The sequence below is a fragment of the Panthera onca genome, chromosome A1, assembly GCF_046562875.1.
Source record: "Panthera onca isolate mPanOnc1 chromosome A1, mPanOnc1 haplotype 2, whole genome shotgun sequence".
Lineage (NCBI taxonomy): Eukaryota > Metazoa > Chordata > Mammalia > Carnivora > Felidae > Panthera > Panthera onca.
In genome coordinates this window covers 130,401,949-130,420,613 of record NC_138339.1, presented here as the reverse complement: position 1 = coordinate 130,420,613, position 18,665 = coordinate 130,401,949, and the positions used below count along the sequence as shown (strand labels likewise).

Here is an 18,665-nt window from a genome sequence, read left to right as displayed (position 1 = left end):
TTGGTTGCTTCATAAATAGGAGAGGAAATGCTGAGTTAAACAGAGTCAAATAAATCAGTAATTTAAAGTGACTTTACATGTAAGGTGAAAGAAAAATAATTCCCTTTCACTCACTCTATGTGGCATCCACAGACATGCACAGCTAAATTCCTAAGTTTACCTCTCCCTCTCCTTTGTAGGTCCAATAGTTCAGTTCCTCGACATCGACGAGCTTGATATGATTGCAGGGCAGAGGTGCCCCTACATGCCCTACAACACCAAAGCAATATGGCATTTGTCAGTGTTCAGATCCTTTTCAGCACTGAAGATGCTCCATGCCATGTAGAACCCCTCCAGTGGTCAAAGTGGGGAATTATGGAAGGAAAGCAATATATCTTTATTTATTTAATTTTGCATGTTTTATTTATTTTTAAGAGAGAGAGGGGGACACAGACTATGAGTGGGGGAGGGGCAGAGAGATAGAGGGAAACACAGAATCTGAAGCAGGCTCCAGGCTCCGAGCTATCAGTACAGAGCCTGACGTGGGGTTCCAAATCATGATTTGCGAGATCATGACCTGAGCTGAAGTTGGATGCTTAGCCGACTGAGCCACCCACACAATCCAGAAAAGCAATATACCTTTAGATGAGCATTTGTCACAGGCAAGCACTGATGATAAAAAAAAAAAAAAAAAAAAAGGTCTGGAGAAAGGACAGGCCAACCTCCGTTAGGTCTGTTTTACATCTGAGTCTTAAAAAGCTAGACAGGCACACCTGGCCCAGCACCAACCTGAATAGGGTCTGTAGGGGGTTCATACCCACACCAACCACACCACTATCAGGACCTTTTACAATAGTGCCCATATTCAACATTTTTCCCCATTGTGAGACCCTTGGTTTTCGGATAATATATAGTTATCATCACTTTTCCTCCAGTCACCAGACTATTGATTAATGTGCATAGTAATCATCTAGAAATCTTGTTAAAATGCAGATTCTGATGAGGCCTAAGTATCTATGTCCCTTATGACACCAACGCGATGCTGATCCTTCTGGTCCACACATAAAACTTTGAGTAACAAAGCAATGGGAGACAAGGATGAGGTAACTCATCCCTGAAAGATACGACTTCAAATGTTGTTGGTCATATATACTCCAACCACAAAATTACATCTAAGTCATTTTCTAGTAACTGTGGTTGTTAACACAAGTCACTGGCAAGGTAGAGGATTTTTAAGCAGGTGCTGGCCAAGGTCCTGAAAGAAAAGTGAGCCACGTAGATGAAAAATGAGGCTGACACTCTGGTTTCTCTTTTAAATGACAGGCTGCCAACTTTTACAATACTGTGCAAAGATATCTATCCTCTCATACTCAATAGCTTTGCAAGTTTTTGTAGTAAATATGATTTAAAAAGGCAAAAACCTCAAAAATCTTACATAGGAAAATGTGTAAGATGACATTAAGAGGGAAGAGAGTGTTCAGAAAGAAGGGGATGTGTGAGTGATCAGGAAATATGATGGCAACAATAAGAAAAGAGCTACTGTTCCAGGATCTCAGAAAACAGTACTTATAGTAAATTTTCCAGCAATAGAGAGACCAAAGAATTTACACATAAGACAGGCTTTATTCAACTAGAGTGTGAAGAGATAAAACGTGGACAAAAATGCTTCTGTCCGTGATGTGGCCAGATATGATTTCAATTTGGAATCCACCTATCATGTTTCTGCTGACTGCCTCAAGGTGTTCTGAAAATAGCATTACATTACTGTGCATATTTCTTTTCCATGTGCATCACCCTAAGTTTTCTGGTTTGTAGTTGGGCAAACTTAAGGATGAAGAGTGGCTCCAGGTTCCCAGAGAAAGTTGGTATCCTCAAGGATTCTTTTGTTCTGTGCTTTTCAGATTCTTCCAGTGTTTGGTTTAAATTTGGTGATGGGCAACACATGGGCTACCTACTCCTTCCTCCTTGCCTTGAAAAGTGAATCTCTTCAGAATGAGGGCGTGGAAAGGGGCTGCTCCTTCCTGAAGTTGCTGTTTTCTTCCAGACATTAACATCATAGGACACCCCAGTTCCCAAAGAGCCTCAGAAATGGCCCTTTAAGAAATAGTGCTTTTGGGGCACCTGGATGGCTCAGTAGGTAAAGCATCCAACTTCAGCTCAGGTCATGATCTCACAGTTCATGAGTTTGAGCCTCGCGTTTGGCTCTGTGCTGACAGCTCAGAGCCTGCAGCCTGCTTTAGATTCTGTGTCTCCCTCTCTCTGCCCCTTGTCCGCTCACACTCTGTCTCTGTCTCTTTCTCTCTCTCTCAAAGGTAAAATAAGCATTAAAAAAAAAAAAAGAAATAGTGCTCTATTCACTATGAACTTGCCTTTCTTTCCTAAATAATATCCAATTCATAGCCTACTTACTTCATTCTAAAACAACCACAACCAGGGGCGCCTGGGTGGCTCAGTTGGTTAAGCATCCAACTTTAGCTCAGGTAATGATTTCGCAGTCTGTGAGTATGAGCCCCACGTCAGGCTCTGTGCTGACAGCTCAGAGCCTGGAGCCTGTTTCAGATTCTCTCTCTCTCTCTCTCTCTCTCTCTCTCTCTCCCTCTCTCACTTTCAGCCCCTCCCCTGCTCACACTCTGTCTCTCTTGCTCTCAAAAATAATAAATAAACATTAAAAAATTGTGATAAAACAACCACAACCAAGCTGTGTGGTATTTAGAACCTGCAAAATCCAATATACTGATACTGACTGATATTGAAAGCATTTTTCTACCTGGAACCGTATTCTGTCATGTACTACTTTTTTAAAATGACTTCTAGTTCTCTATAAAAGAAATAGGAAAATACAAAACATACTTGGAGAATACTAAAACATGTTACAAAAAGAACAACATCCATAATGCCACAACCCAGACATAATCACCAACAGTTTGTTTCTTCTTTTTCTGTCACTTTTTGAGATCTTGCTGTTTTTAACTCAGCAGTGCCCCATGAGTCCCTCCCATACCTACAGGCCATCTTACCTGAGGTCCAGTCCCCAGGTGTGGTGAAGGTACATCCAGCCGTGCACTCAGTTTGGCCATAGCCTTCATAAACCTTCAAATGGAAAACAAAACCACACTGTAAGTATACATGCTCCTACAGCTGATGGCCTTCCCTTTTCAGCCAGCTAACTTCCCACTGAGCATCTAGCTGCTCCATGCTGGTGACAGAGGGAGGGAGGTGCTTTGGAGGTAGGTTTCTCCAGGTGAAACAGAACACAAACAACAGGTGTGACCACTTGGTTTGGAAGAAGGGTGATTTGTACCACAGACACTTAGTAGATAAGGTTATGTGGTTTGGGTTAAAGATTTCTGACCTATTTTCAACTACTGACTCTATTTTTCATTTGGATGATATGTATTAAAGGCAAAAATTTTTTTTAAGTTCATTTAGTTATTTTGAGAGAGACAGAGAGCACCAGCAAGGGAGGGGCAGAGACAGGAAAAGAGAGAGAGAATCCCAAGCAGGCTCTGCACCATCAGCGCACAGCCTGATGCAGGGCTCGAACCCACAACCATGAGACCATGACCTGAGCTGAAGTCAGACACTTAACCGACTGAGCCACCCAGGAGCCCGTGGGTTTATTATTTTCTATTTTCTGTGTAACATAATTCAGTTGTCAGCATATGTCTGGAAGAAGACAGAGAGAGAGAGACAAAGTGAGGAGGGGAGGGGCAGAGCAAGGAGGGGAGAGAGAATCCCAAGCAGGCTCCACACTGTCAGTGCAGAGCCAGATGTGGGTCTCAAACTCATCAACCACTAAGAGATCATGACCTGAGCTGAAATCAAGAGCTGGACACTTAACTGACTGAGCCACCTAGGCACCCCAAAGACAAATATTTTAAAACCTACTATAAGTTTTACTTGAACTCTGTTAGATATTCCCCTCCAGAGCATCTGCACGCACACACGCTCTCTCAATCTCTCAAAATAAATAAACTTTAAGAAAATATTAGTTGAACAGATAAATAAAAAAATGAATATTTTAGAGATGACAAAACCTACTGAATCAAATAAAAAAACATCAGTGAACTTTGATCCCCCTCTCTAGTGCTCTTTTTCTGGGTTGGGAGATATTTTGCAGGATTGAGAACTCAGAGATGCTATTGCAGGTGTGGTATGGGTTCTCCAGCACAGTGATGATCCACATGTAGTTTATCTGACCCCCTTTCCGAGAGTAGATACAATTGGACTTTGCAGAATATCACAAGATCATCCTGGCTTTCACTGAGCCTTTTTCATCCTCAGAGGAGGGAGCTTTTGTCCCACTAAAATTTTGCCCCCAGGATCTTCCTCTATACAGTAGAGGGTGTAGTGGGCTTCCTGCTCTGCCTTAACACACATCCCATTGCCCCTAGGGAAAGTCACATAAAGGCAATACCTGGCATCCCAGAGCTGCCCGGAGGAATCCCAGGACTGCTGGTGAAGCCGGGGCTGCTCCAGTAACAATCATCCGCACACACCCGCCAAGATTAGCCTGTGGGAAGAGAAAAGAACCTGCCAGTCTGGGCTGCTGAAGGTGGCATCTAACCCATCTGGGCCTCTTTCAAGGTCAACATTCAACAGTTGGATCCTACCTGACCCTAGGTCAGGTTTAAAAGAGAAGGCCTGAGGCTTTATAACATGTGAGCTGAAGATTCAGTCCCTTCTCCTTACAAATTAATCAACCCAATCAGCTTTGCAACTCGACCCACAAAACGGCCAACTTCTCTATGCCTTTGGAGGTAAGTGCCACTCTTCTGGGCAGTGTTCTGTAATTTTGGTTCCCCCTTCCTTGAAATGAACAGCTTTCCTCTCATTCTCCCATCATCTGCCAGCAGCCAAAACAATTACTTAGAACAATTTCTTCCCACTTCCATCTTAATGGCATAGCCTTTTTTCATTTATAAATCAATACTGTTTTCTGCTCTATTGACTATGCACTGCAGAGGACAAAGAATTCTTTAAACACTTTGTTTCTATAAGTTGAGCCAAGAGAGTTTAAATATTAATTTTCTTAGAGCTAAAAATAGGGTAGTAAGAAAAAACGAGTAATGCTATGAATTAGCTATAGATTCTTTGGGTAATGCAGAGCTTGACAACTTAAATGAGGATACAGAAGTGAGTAATTCATGATCAGTCTGCACTGGTAGGGGTTGAAGATGTAGCTAACAGGAAGGGAAAGGAAGATTCTTGGTCACCTTGCTAGAACCTAGTGTTGCTGGGGAGCCAGCATGGCCAAGGCTACTGGGAAAGGCAAGAGAAACTTCAGGCCACAGAAGCTCCTGATGGACCTGACCATAAAAGGGCAAAGTTGCCCCAATGCCTGTGAAGACCAACAGATCTATTTTCCAGGAGTCCTTCTTGCTGGTTGCCTTTTGGCAAATATCACACACATCCAAATAACAAAAATGAGTCCTTTAATATTTCAATGGTAGTTTAAGCTTTGACTTCATGAGCAAATGAATTATCATTTTATAAGCCCACTGGAATGGGTTTCTCCAATTTTTCTATAAGGCCACTTTGGTGTCACTCCATAATAACACTGTTTATTTTCTTACCTGAATCTTATTAAAGAAGAGCTCATCCCAGATGCTATCATTCCTGATGATTCCCTTTCGGACCTCAGCCTGTTTACGCTTTGCTGCAAACTCCAGGAGCCAGCGCTTTAATGGTGTGTCTGCTTGGCTAAAGATCTGAGGAACAGAAGTTGGAAGAAGCTGTTGGCCCGTGTACTACCTCTAGACAGATCCCCCCAGAAAGAAGGCCCAGACTAACCAAAAGAGAAGCTCCATTTTGCCCCTGCAGGACATCAGTGGATGTGACACCCAGCTAAAGTGAACATTACCAATGTCTGGCCACATTGTAGGGATGGAAATTCCTGAAGAAAAATCTGTCCAAACAGGGTTTTGGAGAATGGGAAGAAAACAGGATAAGGAAGGGGAGAGTGAAGGAATACAAGAAAGGAGGTTAACTTCCAGGACCTGGGGGAGGAGGCATGGAAAGCCTGCCTGGGGCTTCAGACCCTGTACAGTCAAGCAGACACACAGCACATCAGCCTGGCTAGAGACCCCCTCTGGGGCTTACCTTGTCATACATCCGGTTCAGTAATCGAGGGACCACAGGGAAGATGGTGGGGCACAGAGCCTTCATGTCATCTGAGAGGAGACGGATATCTCCCTGGAAGAAGCCTACGCGCCCTCCATGGCAGTAGACGACAGACTGGAGGGAGAGGACAGGAAGGGAGGAGTCCCTCAGGGTGATCACTCCTGGCTACAGTCCAAAGCTCTGCCCTACATGGAGGGCGCACATGACCCCCTATCCCAGCACCAGCTGCTGCCATGAGACACTTAAGAATGCTGTCTGGGGTGCTCCCCACTTCCCACTAAGTCCCACTCAGGCACGGGGTGAAGCAGCAGGAGACAGGGAGGAATCCTGGGTCTTTGGGAGATGCCAGAGCAGCCAACTTCACTGGTTCCTGCTCCCTCACGCTCAACTCCCAAGCCCTGGGCAAGGACCTCCCTGGGGTCTCAGGTCTCTGAGCTATACTGTATCCTATCAGTAGATCTGATCCAGATCTGTGGATCTGCCCCAGGGACACCTCAGCAACTCTGGAAGGGTGTGCAGTGCCTGTGAATACCATGGGACAATGCTAACGCTGGCTCTGGGTATTGTTTGGTGGAGGGGGGCCAAAAGGGGGGGGTCCTGGATGGTTCTTGATTGGGGTTAGGAATATTCCAGAGGCCTAATGCATGTGCCTTTCTTTAATGTTCACAGCACCCCTATAAGTGAGGCAGCATTTATATCTCCATTTTGCAGATGAGGAATGCAAAACTCAGAGAGGTAAAGGGACTTGCCCAGAGTCGCAAAACTAGTTCATAGTAATGAACTATGGCATTCTAATCTATGTCTAAAAAGCTGGAAAGCATTGCCCTAATATACCAGCCCTCCCCCAAGATAGATGTGAGAGGCTTTAGAAGACATGGCTCATTCATAAGCTGGCCCCCTGAGTGACCCATGTGTGGAAAATTATTTGTTCCCACTACCTCATGGGGACTCCCCCCACTCCCTCTACGCTCCTGTAAGGCCTATCTCAGGGCCAATCATTATGCCAGTCCCATCTCCAGAGCAAGGGATCATGATAGTTTGATTCCCCAACTTTACTGTCTTGTTTTCTTTTCCAGGAGCTGGCGAGTTTTGGAAGTTATGGTATGGAAATGTCTTGGCCATAAGTGGAGCCATATGGCACAGAGTGTGAATGGTAAAAATACTTCTTCAAAGCTATAGTTCTCTCTGAGCACAGACCATCACCTGGGGCCTCTCTCAGAGGAGTTACACCCGCAGGGAAGACAAGGCAGACCTGGGGTCTTCCCTGGAGTCCTCCCAGGACCCCTGTGGTACCTGTCTGAGGACAGGGCAGTTTAGTTCTATTTCATGGCACCAGTGACAAGTGGCACTCTGGTAGGGTTCTGGGTTCTAGGCACAGAATGTGCCTCCCTGGAGCCAGGGCCTTACCTGCACCATTCTCTCAAACATGTGTGCTAAAGGCAAATAGGAAATGTGCACATCCGCACATGTGGGAGCCCACTGACTCTGTAAGAAAACAGAAGGAGCCCAGGCAAGGCCCGGTCAGTCAGGTGGGCGTCTTACCTGGATTACTCTCTCAAACATGTGAGCCAAAGGCAGGAAGGAGATGAGCACATCGTCCTGTCTCGGAAAGATCACTTTCTGCAGGTGACGGGCATGGGAGACAGAAAGGAAAGAAAACACTGACAGGAAGACGACAAGAGAGTCATAAAACAATACAGAGAAAAATGGTCCTGGAGGGGCAAACAGGAAGAAGGGAAGGGAAATGGGGAGGTGGGTGGGGAGGAGACAGAGAGAGAGAGAGAGAGAGAAAGGCAAGATGAGAGAGAGAAAAAAATGTGTGAGAGAAAGAGGAAGATGAAAGGCGCAGGAAGAAGAGAGGGAGAGGGAGACAGGGCAGCGTAGGAGGCGGAGTGTTAGGGCGCAGCCAGTGGGTCTAGGTTATCTGCAGAAGCAAAAAGCTCAGTGAAGCACACATAAACCAGCAGAGCTGAGCTCCGCAGGGAAGTCTCCTCTGGGGCCAGACCCCACTTCGCCATCTCCCTGGGCCACCTGAGCCAGGAGTCCAAGGGGCTAGGCTTATCAGCACTTTCTAGTCCTTCTTCCAGAAAAGGGACCCAGGGAGCCCTGGGTCTATACCAGCTGTGGCTGGGGTATGAGCCCAGGACAAACAGATGGCTAAACCAGGCCTCACAAGCCAAGGTCTGGGGACAGGGCCTGTAGGGGAGGCCAAGAGGGAGCCCTGCTGCACCCCTCCTCTCTGGCCCACATCTCACAGATGGGACTGATCTCAGGGACAGGGGCTGCTCCAGCCAGGGGTGCCTGCACAAGGCCTGTGCCCAGGAGCGGGACATACCCTCGGGTGCTCTCCTTTGCTGGACTTCCCTGTCCCCCACCCTTTCACAGGGGCCTTTATTCTTCCAAGGCTGGCTTTTGAACGAGTCTGGACAAGCCCTGGGAACTGGGCAAACAGCTCCTGTCTTGGGTTCGGCCACCAACAGTCTCTTACAGTCTTCTACCAAAATCTATCAGTGTTTGGGGCATATGCTCCGTAATGCCATCTGGCAGGAATGCAGACAGTGATTTTCCTCCACTGTGGAGAAAAAGCCTAACTTAAGTGAAAAGGAACATTCCTTTCTCCTTAAGGAAGCTGCAGGAGACATGGATACTCACCACTTGTGGAAAAATGTCCTTCTTTCTTAGCCGGTTATAAAATGCTAACATGCTTTTGTCAGGCCAAGATATCAAGCTTTTTTTTTTTTCTTTTTTTTTTTTTTTTGATTTTAGATTTACCTTTTTAAGTACAGTCTTACACATTAGCAGTCGCCATTGTTTCCCAGACTCTAGTAGTCCTTAAACACGAAATGACTGAATTAAACCCTGACCTATTTGAAAAACAAGTAATTAAGGATTACTTTCTAAATATAGGTACACATAAAAACCACAGATATCTCAGTTTTTGCAGTTAAAAATGAAAAAGAGTTTTACAGGTCTTTCTGGGATCTTAGCACCTTTAGAAATCAAATTGGCTATTTTTCAGGTATGGATCACTTCAGGGTTTGAGGTTAAAATATCTATAAAGGTCAGATTGTACTGATGACAACAGAAACACCTGCCTGTGAAAGGCAGCTCAGATTACATCAGGGCAGAAAAAAGAAAGCAAACAAAAAAACCTCTGAGGCTTGAGGGTGTCCTCAAGAGACACCTGCTTTAGCGAGTCTACTTTATTCACCTCTGTCACTTTCAGAAAGCCTGAGAAATCAGCCACCACGTTCCCATGGGTGAGCATCGCACCTTTTGGGTTCCCTGAAAAGAGAAAGCACAAAAGGCAAATTAGTTGGAAGCTCAAGGGCCACTCCTTGAGAATAGTGCCCAAGTTGACAGCCCCAGACTGTCGGACCCAGACCCAGACCCAAGCCTCTGGCCTTCGTTGGCAGCCACTTCAGAGTCCTAGGCAGATGAATGCCATGTCAGATACTTTCATCCTGTAGACACTCAAAGCCCACCTTGAGACTCCCAGCAGCTTAAACCAGAAGGCAGGTGACACAGCCACACACACAGGGTGACTCAAAGCCTCTCAGGCTGGCTACTTGTGGCCTGTGCTCCCTAAGGGAGCACAGGTTCTCGGCCCCCTGCCTCTTCACCCAGTACGTGGAGCTGGTCTCTGGGTTAAGCAGGTCTAATCTCCAGAATCCAACAGCCAACTGTGCTAGCAGAGGACTTCCTCACTGCATCCAGCACCAGGAAAGGCCCCGGGGTTAAGGCTAGGCTAGAGGTGCAGAGCGCTGGGGTAGACCCCCTGCTTGCTCATTGTCAAAGATGGGACATGGATATTCTTGCTTTGTCTTGATAAGACTTCTCACTACTCCTTGTAGTGAAGCCCAGGTTTGTTAGAATGACTCAGAAGAGTCATTCTCTAGGTGAGGGACCCAGGGCGCAGGAGGCTGGAGAAGGAGGCCAGAGTGGTCACCATTTCACATCAGGGTGGACACAACACAGGCCGCGTCTGGACACATCTGACTGGTCTCAACTCCCGGCCTTTCCCGTCACTGCCAGCATAACATGGGGAAGCCATTTCTCCTCTCTGTTTGCTTACCTGTAAAATAGGGACAATGCCCACCTCATAGGGCTTTCATAAGGTCTAAGAATATAATCCATGTGCAAAAGATGTTATTAGAAGTTTCCACTAAGGCAGCAGATACAACCACTGTGAAACTCCAAAAGTGAGAGGGCAGACCATGTGCAAACTTACCCAGGAAATATTAAATAAACCAATATGTTTAACTTTGCAACCGTCACCCAGAAAGAGGTAATAAAAGGACAAAGTGATTAGAGATTAAGAGAGTATTGTAGTATATGCCATAAAATTGTTCACTTTAAAATATTTAATAATGTTTAATTAAGCTATGTGAATTTTACCTCAGAGAGGAAGAGAAAAGAAGAAGGAAGAGGAGGAAGAGGAGGAGGAGGAAGGGGAAGAGGGAGAGGAATGGATTTGTGAAAAGAATTTCTTCAGAGAGAGCTACGCAGAGTTTTTTAGCCCATCCTCTCTCCCAACTTGAAACCCCAGCTAACTCAGAGCTCAATCATGTTCCCTGCAGCTGGGGATCCTGGTGAGAAATGTGAAGAAGACCGTGGCTGCAAAAAAATAATAAATCCCAGGGACTGCATACGGAGTTGGCAGAAGGAACATTAGTCTGAGGGGGTGATGGCAAGAACTGTGGGTTAAAAAGGAATCTTGTCCACAGGCACAAAATGTAGAGGAGGGAGTGTAAAGAGAACTCCTAAGTGGCACCACCTGAGTGGCTCAGTCAGTTGAGCATCCAACTCTTGATTTCAGCTCAGGTCATGATCTCATGGTCTTGAGATCTAGCTCCACACCCAGCAGGGAGCTCACTTGAGATTCTCATTCCCTCTCTCCCTGCCCTGTCCCCTGCCTGCATGTGCACTCACACTCTATCTCTCACTCTCGCTCACTCTCTCTCTCAAAAACAAAACAAAACAAAACAAAACAAAACAAAACAAAACAAAACAAAAGAACTCCTGAAAGTGTCCATGACACAAAGAGCAGGTTTTAAGTGTTGCCCCAAACCATCAGAGAACTTCCCTTTCCCACATCCTTATTCTCCCTTCCCACTTCCACCTGGTGGGAGAGGGCTAAAAGCTTCATTAGCAAGCGGGAGGAGGAGGAGAGACATCAGAGAAAGAGAGGAGAGCAGACCACCAAGCCCACAACCAGCCCAAGGTGCGGAGGGAAGAAGTCACAGGGAAGTGGACCGATTCACACTTTGGACCGACACTTGTAGTTATGAATTAAGACTGTCTGTGACTTACCACACCCATGAAACTGACCTGAGAATGACCATAAAAGGCACGAGGTGCGTATGTTTTCACCCCCACTGAACAACTTTAAAAGAACAGATGGAGACAAAGGTAAAGTTGCTCACATAATTATCTCCCATTAGGCCTGTTTGCTCAACTTACTGGAGCTCCATCTGCCAGAAACAGGAGCATCAGTAATGGCTCCATCTTGGTCTGACCAAGATGTGTGATGGGTGAGGTTGTGTCAAATGCTCTGGGACACACCCCCATACTGACAAATCACAGAGATGATTCTGGGGACACAGAAGGTTACAGGGTTTTAATAGGTAACTATTAAAACATCTTTTTTTTTTTTTTTTAAATGAAGAAGATGCATGGGATCTGTTTCACCTCTGCTGGTCCTTCTCTTAACCCAGCATCTTTTCTCAAACCCAACCCCATATTAAAAAGCGACCCGGGAGGCGTCTGGATGGCTCAATTGGTTAAGCGTCCAACTTCGACTTCGGCTCAGGTCATGATCCCGCAGTCCATGAGTCTGAGCCCCAAATTGGTCTCTGTGCTGACAGCTCAGAGCATGGAGCCTGCTTCAGATTCTGGGTCTCTCTCTCTCTCTCTCTGCCCCTCCCCTTCTCATGTGCGCTCTCTCTCTCTAATAAACAAACATTAAAAAAAAAAAAAAAAAAGAAATGTCCCTAATTTGCCTCCTACATACAAATTCTACAGTCTCTGGGCCCACAAACAATTCTGAGAGTATCACCTGGGAATTTTCACCTGTGGATTCCCAAGTTCTACATGTTTCTAAAGAATAACACCAAAATACTAGATGTGAAATCAGAACTCCCACAAAATAGGGTCCAGTACTATAGAACTTCAGATCTGTGAGGCTGGCTGCCTTGCTCATGCCTAATGTAACCTCAGGGTGGGTGACCGAGAATTTCAAAAGAAAGTTGTCTTCATTAATGAAAATTATCTGAAACCTCCATTCACTTCAGTCCACAACACATACAATGGTAGTAGTTACCCAAGTCTGCTTAGGCAAATCTTTTTCCTCTCCAACATGATGAGAGAGGTTTAGACCTTTTAGAAACAAACGATTTCTTGTAGGTATAATTGAAGTTTCATAAACTTCTAATGAGCTAAAGGATTTTTAAATATTCCCAGAAAAGGTTCAAATGATTTCAAGTCATCCCTTGACGTGGTCCCAAGGGACGAAGGAGAAGTACGTGTTGACAGCAAATCCTGGGAGAAGATGCAAGGTCAGAGTTAGGAGGCAGGAGGTCACTCTTTGGAAAGCTCTGTTTGCTTCTCTGATTCAGGACAAGTGCATGCATCTGACAGCAGGTTTTAAAAATGTGATATGGAAGATTTTTCAAGTTGCTCACATGGAGGAACTGGTGAGCATTCCTAGCTGGACCCATGGCAAAGTGACAGAACCACTGTTTGCTCTGTTTCTCTTATTATCTGGAGCAACATCAATGGCACCATCTTATCAACATGAGATCTACTGTCCATTCCCCACCTTCTACTCATAGGCTGGCCATCCCTTCATTTATTTTCTCTCCAGCTGCTGAAGGAAAAAAAAAAACCTCTTAGTTTCAGATTCTGCGGATGTCACTTTGGCTTTAACCAGTATTCCTGGGCTGGCCATCCATGGCTGATCTGCAGAAAGGCATTTCACTAGCTAAAGGTCTGCCCCAGATGGATGTTGGCTCCAAGTGAGAGCAGTTATGGGGTGAAGCTGAGCTCGAGGTCTCTCCTGCAGGGTTGGGATGGGAGTGGGGCTGGGAACAGTGACGGGCCCTCTGGCTGGAGGTTCCTCTGGCTGCTGGCTTCAACTTTCACACAAAGGTAGGTTACAAAAGACACCGGTGACAGAAATGCTCTGGAAGTTTTATAATGCGGATAGAGTGTTCATCTCCCTGCTAGAGGCTCCCAACTCTTCTTCAGGATTGAGTCCTACTTTCATCAACCCCATATCCACCAATTTTTTAAACAATCAGACTTGAGAGCTGGTAGAAATACAAATAATAACTATAATAGCAGCCAGGTACTGAAATCCACGACTGTGGGCACTGTGCTAGGCATCTCATACATACATACATACATGGTAACTCAGTTATTTCTTAAAACAGCCTATATTACAGATATCAGATGGCTTCATTTAATATTCAAGCAAGTTGAGGCTTAAGAGAAGTTAAGAAATTCTCCTAAAGCTGCACAGCAGGAATACCCAGATGTAGTTTTATGCATATGGTCACATAAGTCTTGAACTGAATGGCACAAAACAAGTAGGTCAAAGAGAGTATTTTCCCAAGATCCCACTTTTGAGCAGCCACAGAGGTAAGGCCGATGGGCATTACATGCTCGGCTAAATGACTGCAGATGACTGAGCTTTCCTGGGTGCCCTCAATTAGAACAGAAGAGATGCTCCAATTCCAGGGGCCTCTACCCACTCTTCCTCCCTTCTTCTCCAGGCAGGGTACATCTCGTTCCTGCTGTATCCAGAAGCCTCCTCTCTCCCTCAATCCACACCAGAGTTTTAAGGGCTCTGCTCCACTGAGCAGCACCTCCCTTTCCTCTGTCTCTAGTGGCTCTTTCTCGATGACAAAAAACACTTTCAGGTGTTTCCATAACAAGAGCCCCACCCCCTCCATAGCCTCTGCCAGCTCCACTCTTGGTCTGTCATTCCTTCAAAGCTAATCTATTTTTCACATAGATTCTCCCTTACAGCATAACATACATATGTGGTAAATTGCCCAAATAAGTGTACAGATCCAGTAGATTTTTTTGTTCCCGAAGCGAACTTACCTGGGCAACCAGCACCAGATCAAGAAATAGAACATCACGGGGCATCTGGGTGGCTCAGTCGGTTAAGCGTCCAACTTCAGCTCAAGTCATGATCTCACGAACCATGGGTTCAAGCCCTGCATTGGGCTCTGTGCTGACAGCTCAGAGCCTGGAGTCTGCTTTGGATTCTGTGTCTCCCCCTCTCTATGCCCCTCCCCTGCTTGCACTCTATCTGTCTCTCTCTCTCTCAAAAATAAATAAATATTAAAAACAATTTCTTTTTTTAAAGAACTAGAACATCATCAGCATTCCAGGGCAGCGTTATCCTGGACGGCAACCATTATCCTGACTTATAAAACCATAGACTAGTTTATTGTTCTTGTAATTTTATACCAAAGAAATGAGGCAATCTTTTGTGTCTGGTTTCTTTCACTCAATGTACAGTAAGGGAGAGGATTCTATTGAGGTATACCATTCTATCGCTGATGGGCACTGGAGTTGTTTCCAGATTTTGACTATTCAAACAGCGATGTTTATCAACATTATGGAACATGCCTTTTGGTGACATGGCCATGCTTCTTGAAGAAATTGTCCACATGTGCTGATGTGACATCCTCACCTCCCATTCACTCCTCATTCCACTGCAATCAGCTTCTGCTTCCAGCCTCCGCTCCACGATTAGCCTTTGCCAAGGGCACCAGCAGTCATTTCTGTGGTGGCATCCTCTGGGTATAGTTCAGCCACCAGACAACACTGACAGATTCTATTCACCTCTACCTCAGCCTCCACTTGAAACTCTTGCCCTCATCATTCCTCTCCTGCCAGTGCTCCCAGGCCATGTTCCCAGACAGCTATTTCCTCACTCAACTCTCCTTTGAAGCAATATTTTCTTTCTTGCAGCCAATCCTTTGCACATGCTGTTCCCCATGCTGAGAACGCCCTTCCTCCTATTCTCCTCCAGCTACCAATCTTTCAGGACTCTGCTCCAGTGGACTCCGCTGGGAATCCTTTCTGTCCTGCTCTTCTGACCTCTTGGTGGCATAGTGCTCCATGCACTCTGGGATGTGGACTCTTGAGGCAGTGACCACATTGTACTGAATTGCCCGGTAACATAAGCTGTGAGCTCATGAAGACAGGGGTCTGTCTTATCCATCCCCATGACCTCAGCCCCCAGCACTAGGTCTGATGCATACTGGATGCTCCATAAATGAGCTGAATGAGTGAATCGATATGTTAGAAAAAGAATGCTAAAAGCATAGAGCTTGAGAAGGATATATTTAAAAAGATCACTGTATTTTCTTCTCTGGGAAGAGAGGGTACATGAACTCATAGTATACGTCTTAACTATCACTAATGGCACCCAATTTCCCAAACAAGGCTATATTATACCCACAAATTCTCTTTGTGGCGGGTAGGGGCTATCAGATTCCAGTCCAGCTAACAGTCATTTTGAAATGAACAACGAACTATATACCCACCCAGTAGCCATCCCTGAGTGTAGACAAACCCCATCCTCTCACCTCCTGCAGGACTGTCACAGCCTGACTAGGGGGTCCCATAGCACTGGCTTATTCTGGGGATCTCCACAGATGTTTCCATCATATAGCAAGAAGAAAATCTTCCCAGAATGATTCCACCAGAATCATGAACCAAATGTCAGGTTTAGATCATATGTTCCATCTTTCCCCACTGAAAGAACAGTGTGGGCCCCTGATGAAGCTGGGAACACAGTTCAGAAGAGAAGCTGTATCCGGGGTTTGTGATGCTGAGGACAGGCAGGGCTGATGTGTTCGAAAACAGGATGGCTGCCAGAGGCACAGCACAGGCTCATGCTAATGCCAAGGAAATCCAAGTACAGCCGGGCAGGGTGATAAGAGGTCTGCTCAATCCCCCAGCTCTGCCCTGGCACCAGCAGCACTTCTATTGCGGGAGGCTTGGGCACTAAATCACAACCTGTTTTCCTGGCTCCATATGACCATCTTCCACCACACAGAGCTTGGGCAGGATGGCTTAGCTTCCAATTGTGATTTCATGGTTTGGAAAAGCATGGGACATGAGGCCTGCCCTCTCCACCTGGGTGATAGCACATTTCTGCTCCATGAAGTTCTTCTCCAGATATGGAGGCCAATATGACCAAGTGACTCATTAAAAGCCTAGGGGCACTCTTGAACATCAAGGGTCAAAAGGTAAAAGCCATGGTAGTAGGGCGCCTGTGTGGCTCAGTTGGTTAAATGTCTGACTCTTGATTTTGGCTCAGGTCATGATCTCATGGTTTGTGAGTTCTTTCTCCTGTGTTGGGCTCTGTGAGACAGTATGGAGCTTGCTTGGGATTCTCTCTCTCCCTCTCTCTCTTTGCCCCTACCCTGCTTGCTCTCTCTCTCAAAATAAATTAAAAAAATAAATACATGAAGGCCACAATAGTAACCTGTTTCCCAACCCAGGCTGGAGAGACATATCACCAAAATTTTACGTATGAAACTCATGACAAAAAAACAAAACAAAACAAAAAACAAACAAACAAAAAAACCCCACGTAAACCTGAAGGGCGTTTTTTAATTCTGTGTTGACTCTAGATGTCAGCTACTGGAGAGCAAGGACTATGCTATTTCTTTTGTGTTAAAAATTAGCCGTGGGCAAGGGAATTAAAAGCAAAAGTGAATTACTGGGACCTTATGAAGATAAAAAGCTTCTGCACAGCAAAGGAAACAACCAACAAAACTAAAAGGCAACCAACGGAATGGTAAAAGATATTTGCAAATGACACATCGGACAAAGGGCTAGTATCCAAAATCTATAAAGAGCTCATCAAACTCCACACCCGAAAAACAAATAACCCAGTGAAGAAATGGGCAGAAAACATGAATAGACACTTCTCTAAAGAAGACATCCGGATGGCCAACAGGCACATGAAAAGATGTTCAACGTCGCTCCTTATCAGGGAAATACAAATCAAAACCACACTCAGATACCACCTCACGCCAGTCAGAGTGGCCAAAATGAAGAAATCAGGAGACTATAGATGCTGGAGAGGATGTGGAGAAACAGGAACCCTCTTGCACTGTTGGTGGGAATGCAAATTGGTGCAGCCGCTCTGGAAAGCAGTGTGGAGGTTCCTCAGAAAATTAAAAATAGACCTACCCTATGACCCAGCAATAGCACTGCTAGGAATTTACCCAAGGGATACAGGAGTGCTGATGCATAGGGGCACTTGTACCCCAATGTTTATAGCGGCACTCTCAACAATAGCCAAATTATGGAAAGAGCCTAAATGTCCATCAACTGATGAGTGGATAAAGAAATTGTGGTTTATATACACAATGGAATACTACGTGGCAATGAGAAAAAATGAAATATGGCCTTTTGTAGCAACATGGATGGAACTGGAGAGTGTGATGCTAAGTGAAATAAGCCATACAGAGAAAGACAGATACCATATGGTTTCACTCTTATGTGGATCCTGAGAAACATAACAGAAACCCATGGGGGAGGGGAAGGGAAAAAAAAAAAAAAAAAAAAAAAAGAGGTTAGAGTGGGAGAGAGCCAAAGCATAAGAGACTGTTAAAAACTGAGAACAAACTGAGGGTTGATGGGGGGTGGGAGGGAGGGCAGGGTGGGAGGGAGGGCAGGGTGGGTGATGGGTATTGAGGAGGGAACCTTTTGGGATGAGCACTGGGTGTTGTATGGAAACCAATTTGACAGTAAATTTCATATATTAAAAAATAAAAATAAATAAAAATAAAAATAAAAAAATAAAAAATTAGCTGTGGGGAGGAAATCCTCAAACCCACTGAGTTAATGGCAAAAATCCATCTAGATCTAACAAAGCCTTGTTTATCATGATCCATCCTCATGGCGGGTCTGCTTATGGGGCTGGGGAGGACCTGCCAAATGCCTTAGAGGCTGCATCTGCAGAGACTGTGCAAAGTTCCACTTTCACTGCCCACCCCATCAAGCGTTATCATCAAGGCAGGCCAGCCCTCCAACCAGAAGAAGAAGGCTGGAAACTTCTTGCCCATTCAAGGCTAGGACAAGTGACTTCCCAAGTCAAAAGATGAGATGGAGTAGCAGCAGAGGAAGAGCACTGGGCCGGGGGTTCTGGAAAAAGGGCACAAGTCCCCTGCTTCCACTTGCTGGTGGCATCCACTCATATAGCATCCATGCTTGCTTGCCTCACAGGCCGTGCTGAGGTCCCAGCAGCTCAGTGACTGGACGGAAAAGGCACTGCAGACTGTGAAGTGCTGTGCCTGTGGCCACACCCCTCCTGTGCACCCTGCCTCCTCCAAGCAGCCTTCCTTGGCTATCCTTGCTGATGCTGCCCTATGCACTCCTCTGTCAGCACCAGGCATGGGGTGAATCATTTCTGCTTGTCCTCATCCGACATCCACGCCCACAGCATACCAGCCCCATCCTTCAGAGTTTCTGCACTGCCTTTTTCCACACCATTCCCTCTCTGGCACTTTCAACCACCCTATCAC

At 45.6% G+C, this 18,665-nt stretch overlaps 1 protein-coding gene across 5 annotated transcripts in view; it reads right to left on the bottom strand.

Annotated features, from left to right (window-relative positions):
• The window catches only part of ACSL6 (acyl-CoA synthetase long chain family member 6), a 61,717-nt gene that overhangs the window by 17,352 nt on the left and 25,700 nt on the right, over positions 1-18,665 (bottom strand). For 4 of the 5 annotated variants that reach the window (XM_060636213.2, XM_060636211.2, XM_060636214.2 and 1 more), the window contains 7 exons: positions 9,314-9,387; positions 7,645-7,722; positions 6,082-6,216; positions 5,556-5,690; positions 4,397-4,492; positions 2,997-3,069; positions 161-249 (listed from right to left, as the gene is read on the bottom strand). In XM_060636213.2, coding sequence (XP_060492196.2) covers positions 161-249; positions 2,997-3,069; positions 4,397-4,492; positions 5,556-5,690; positions 6,082-6,216; positions 7,645-7,722; positions 9,314-9,387 — 680 coding nt within the window. Of the gene's footprint in view, positions 1-160; positions 250-2,996; positions 3,070-4,396; positions 4,493-5,555; positions 5,691-6,081; positions 6,217-7,509; positions 7,588-7,644; positions 7,723-9,313; positions 9,388-18,665 lie in introns of all 5 variants that reach the window. The other variant, XM_060636212.2, reaches the window with a different exon arrangement.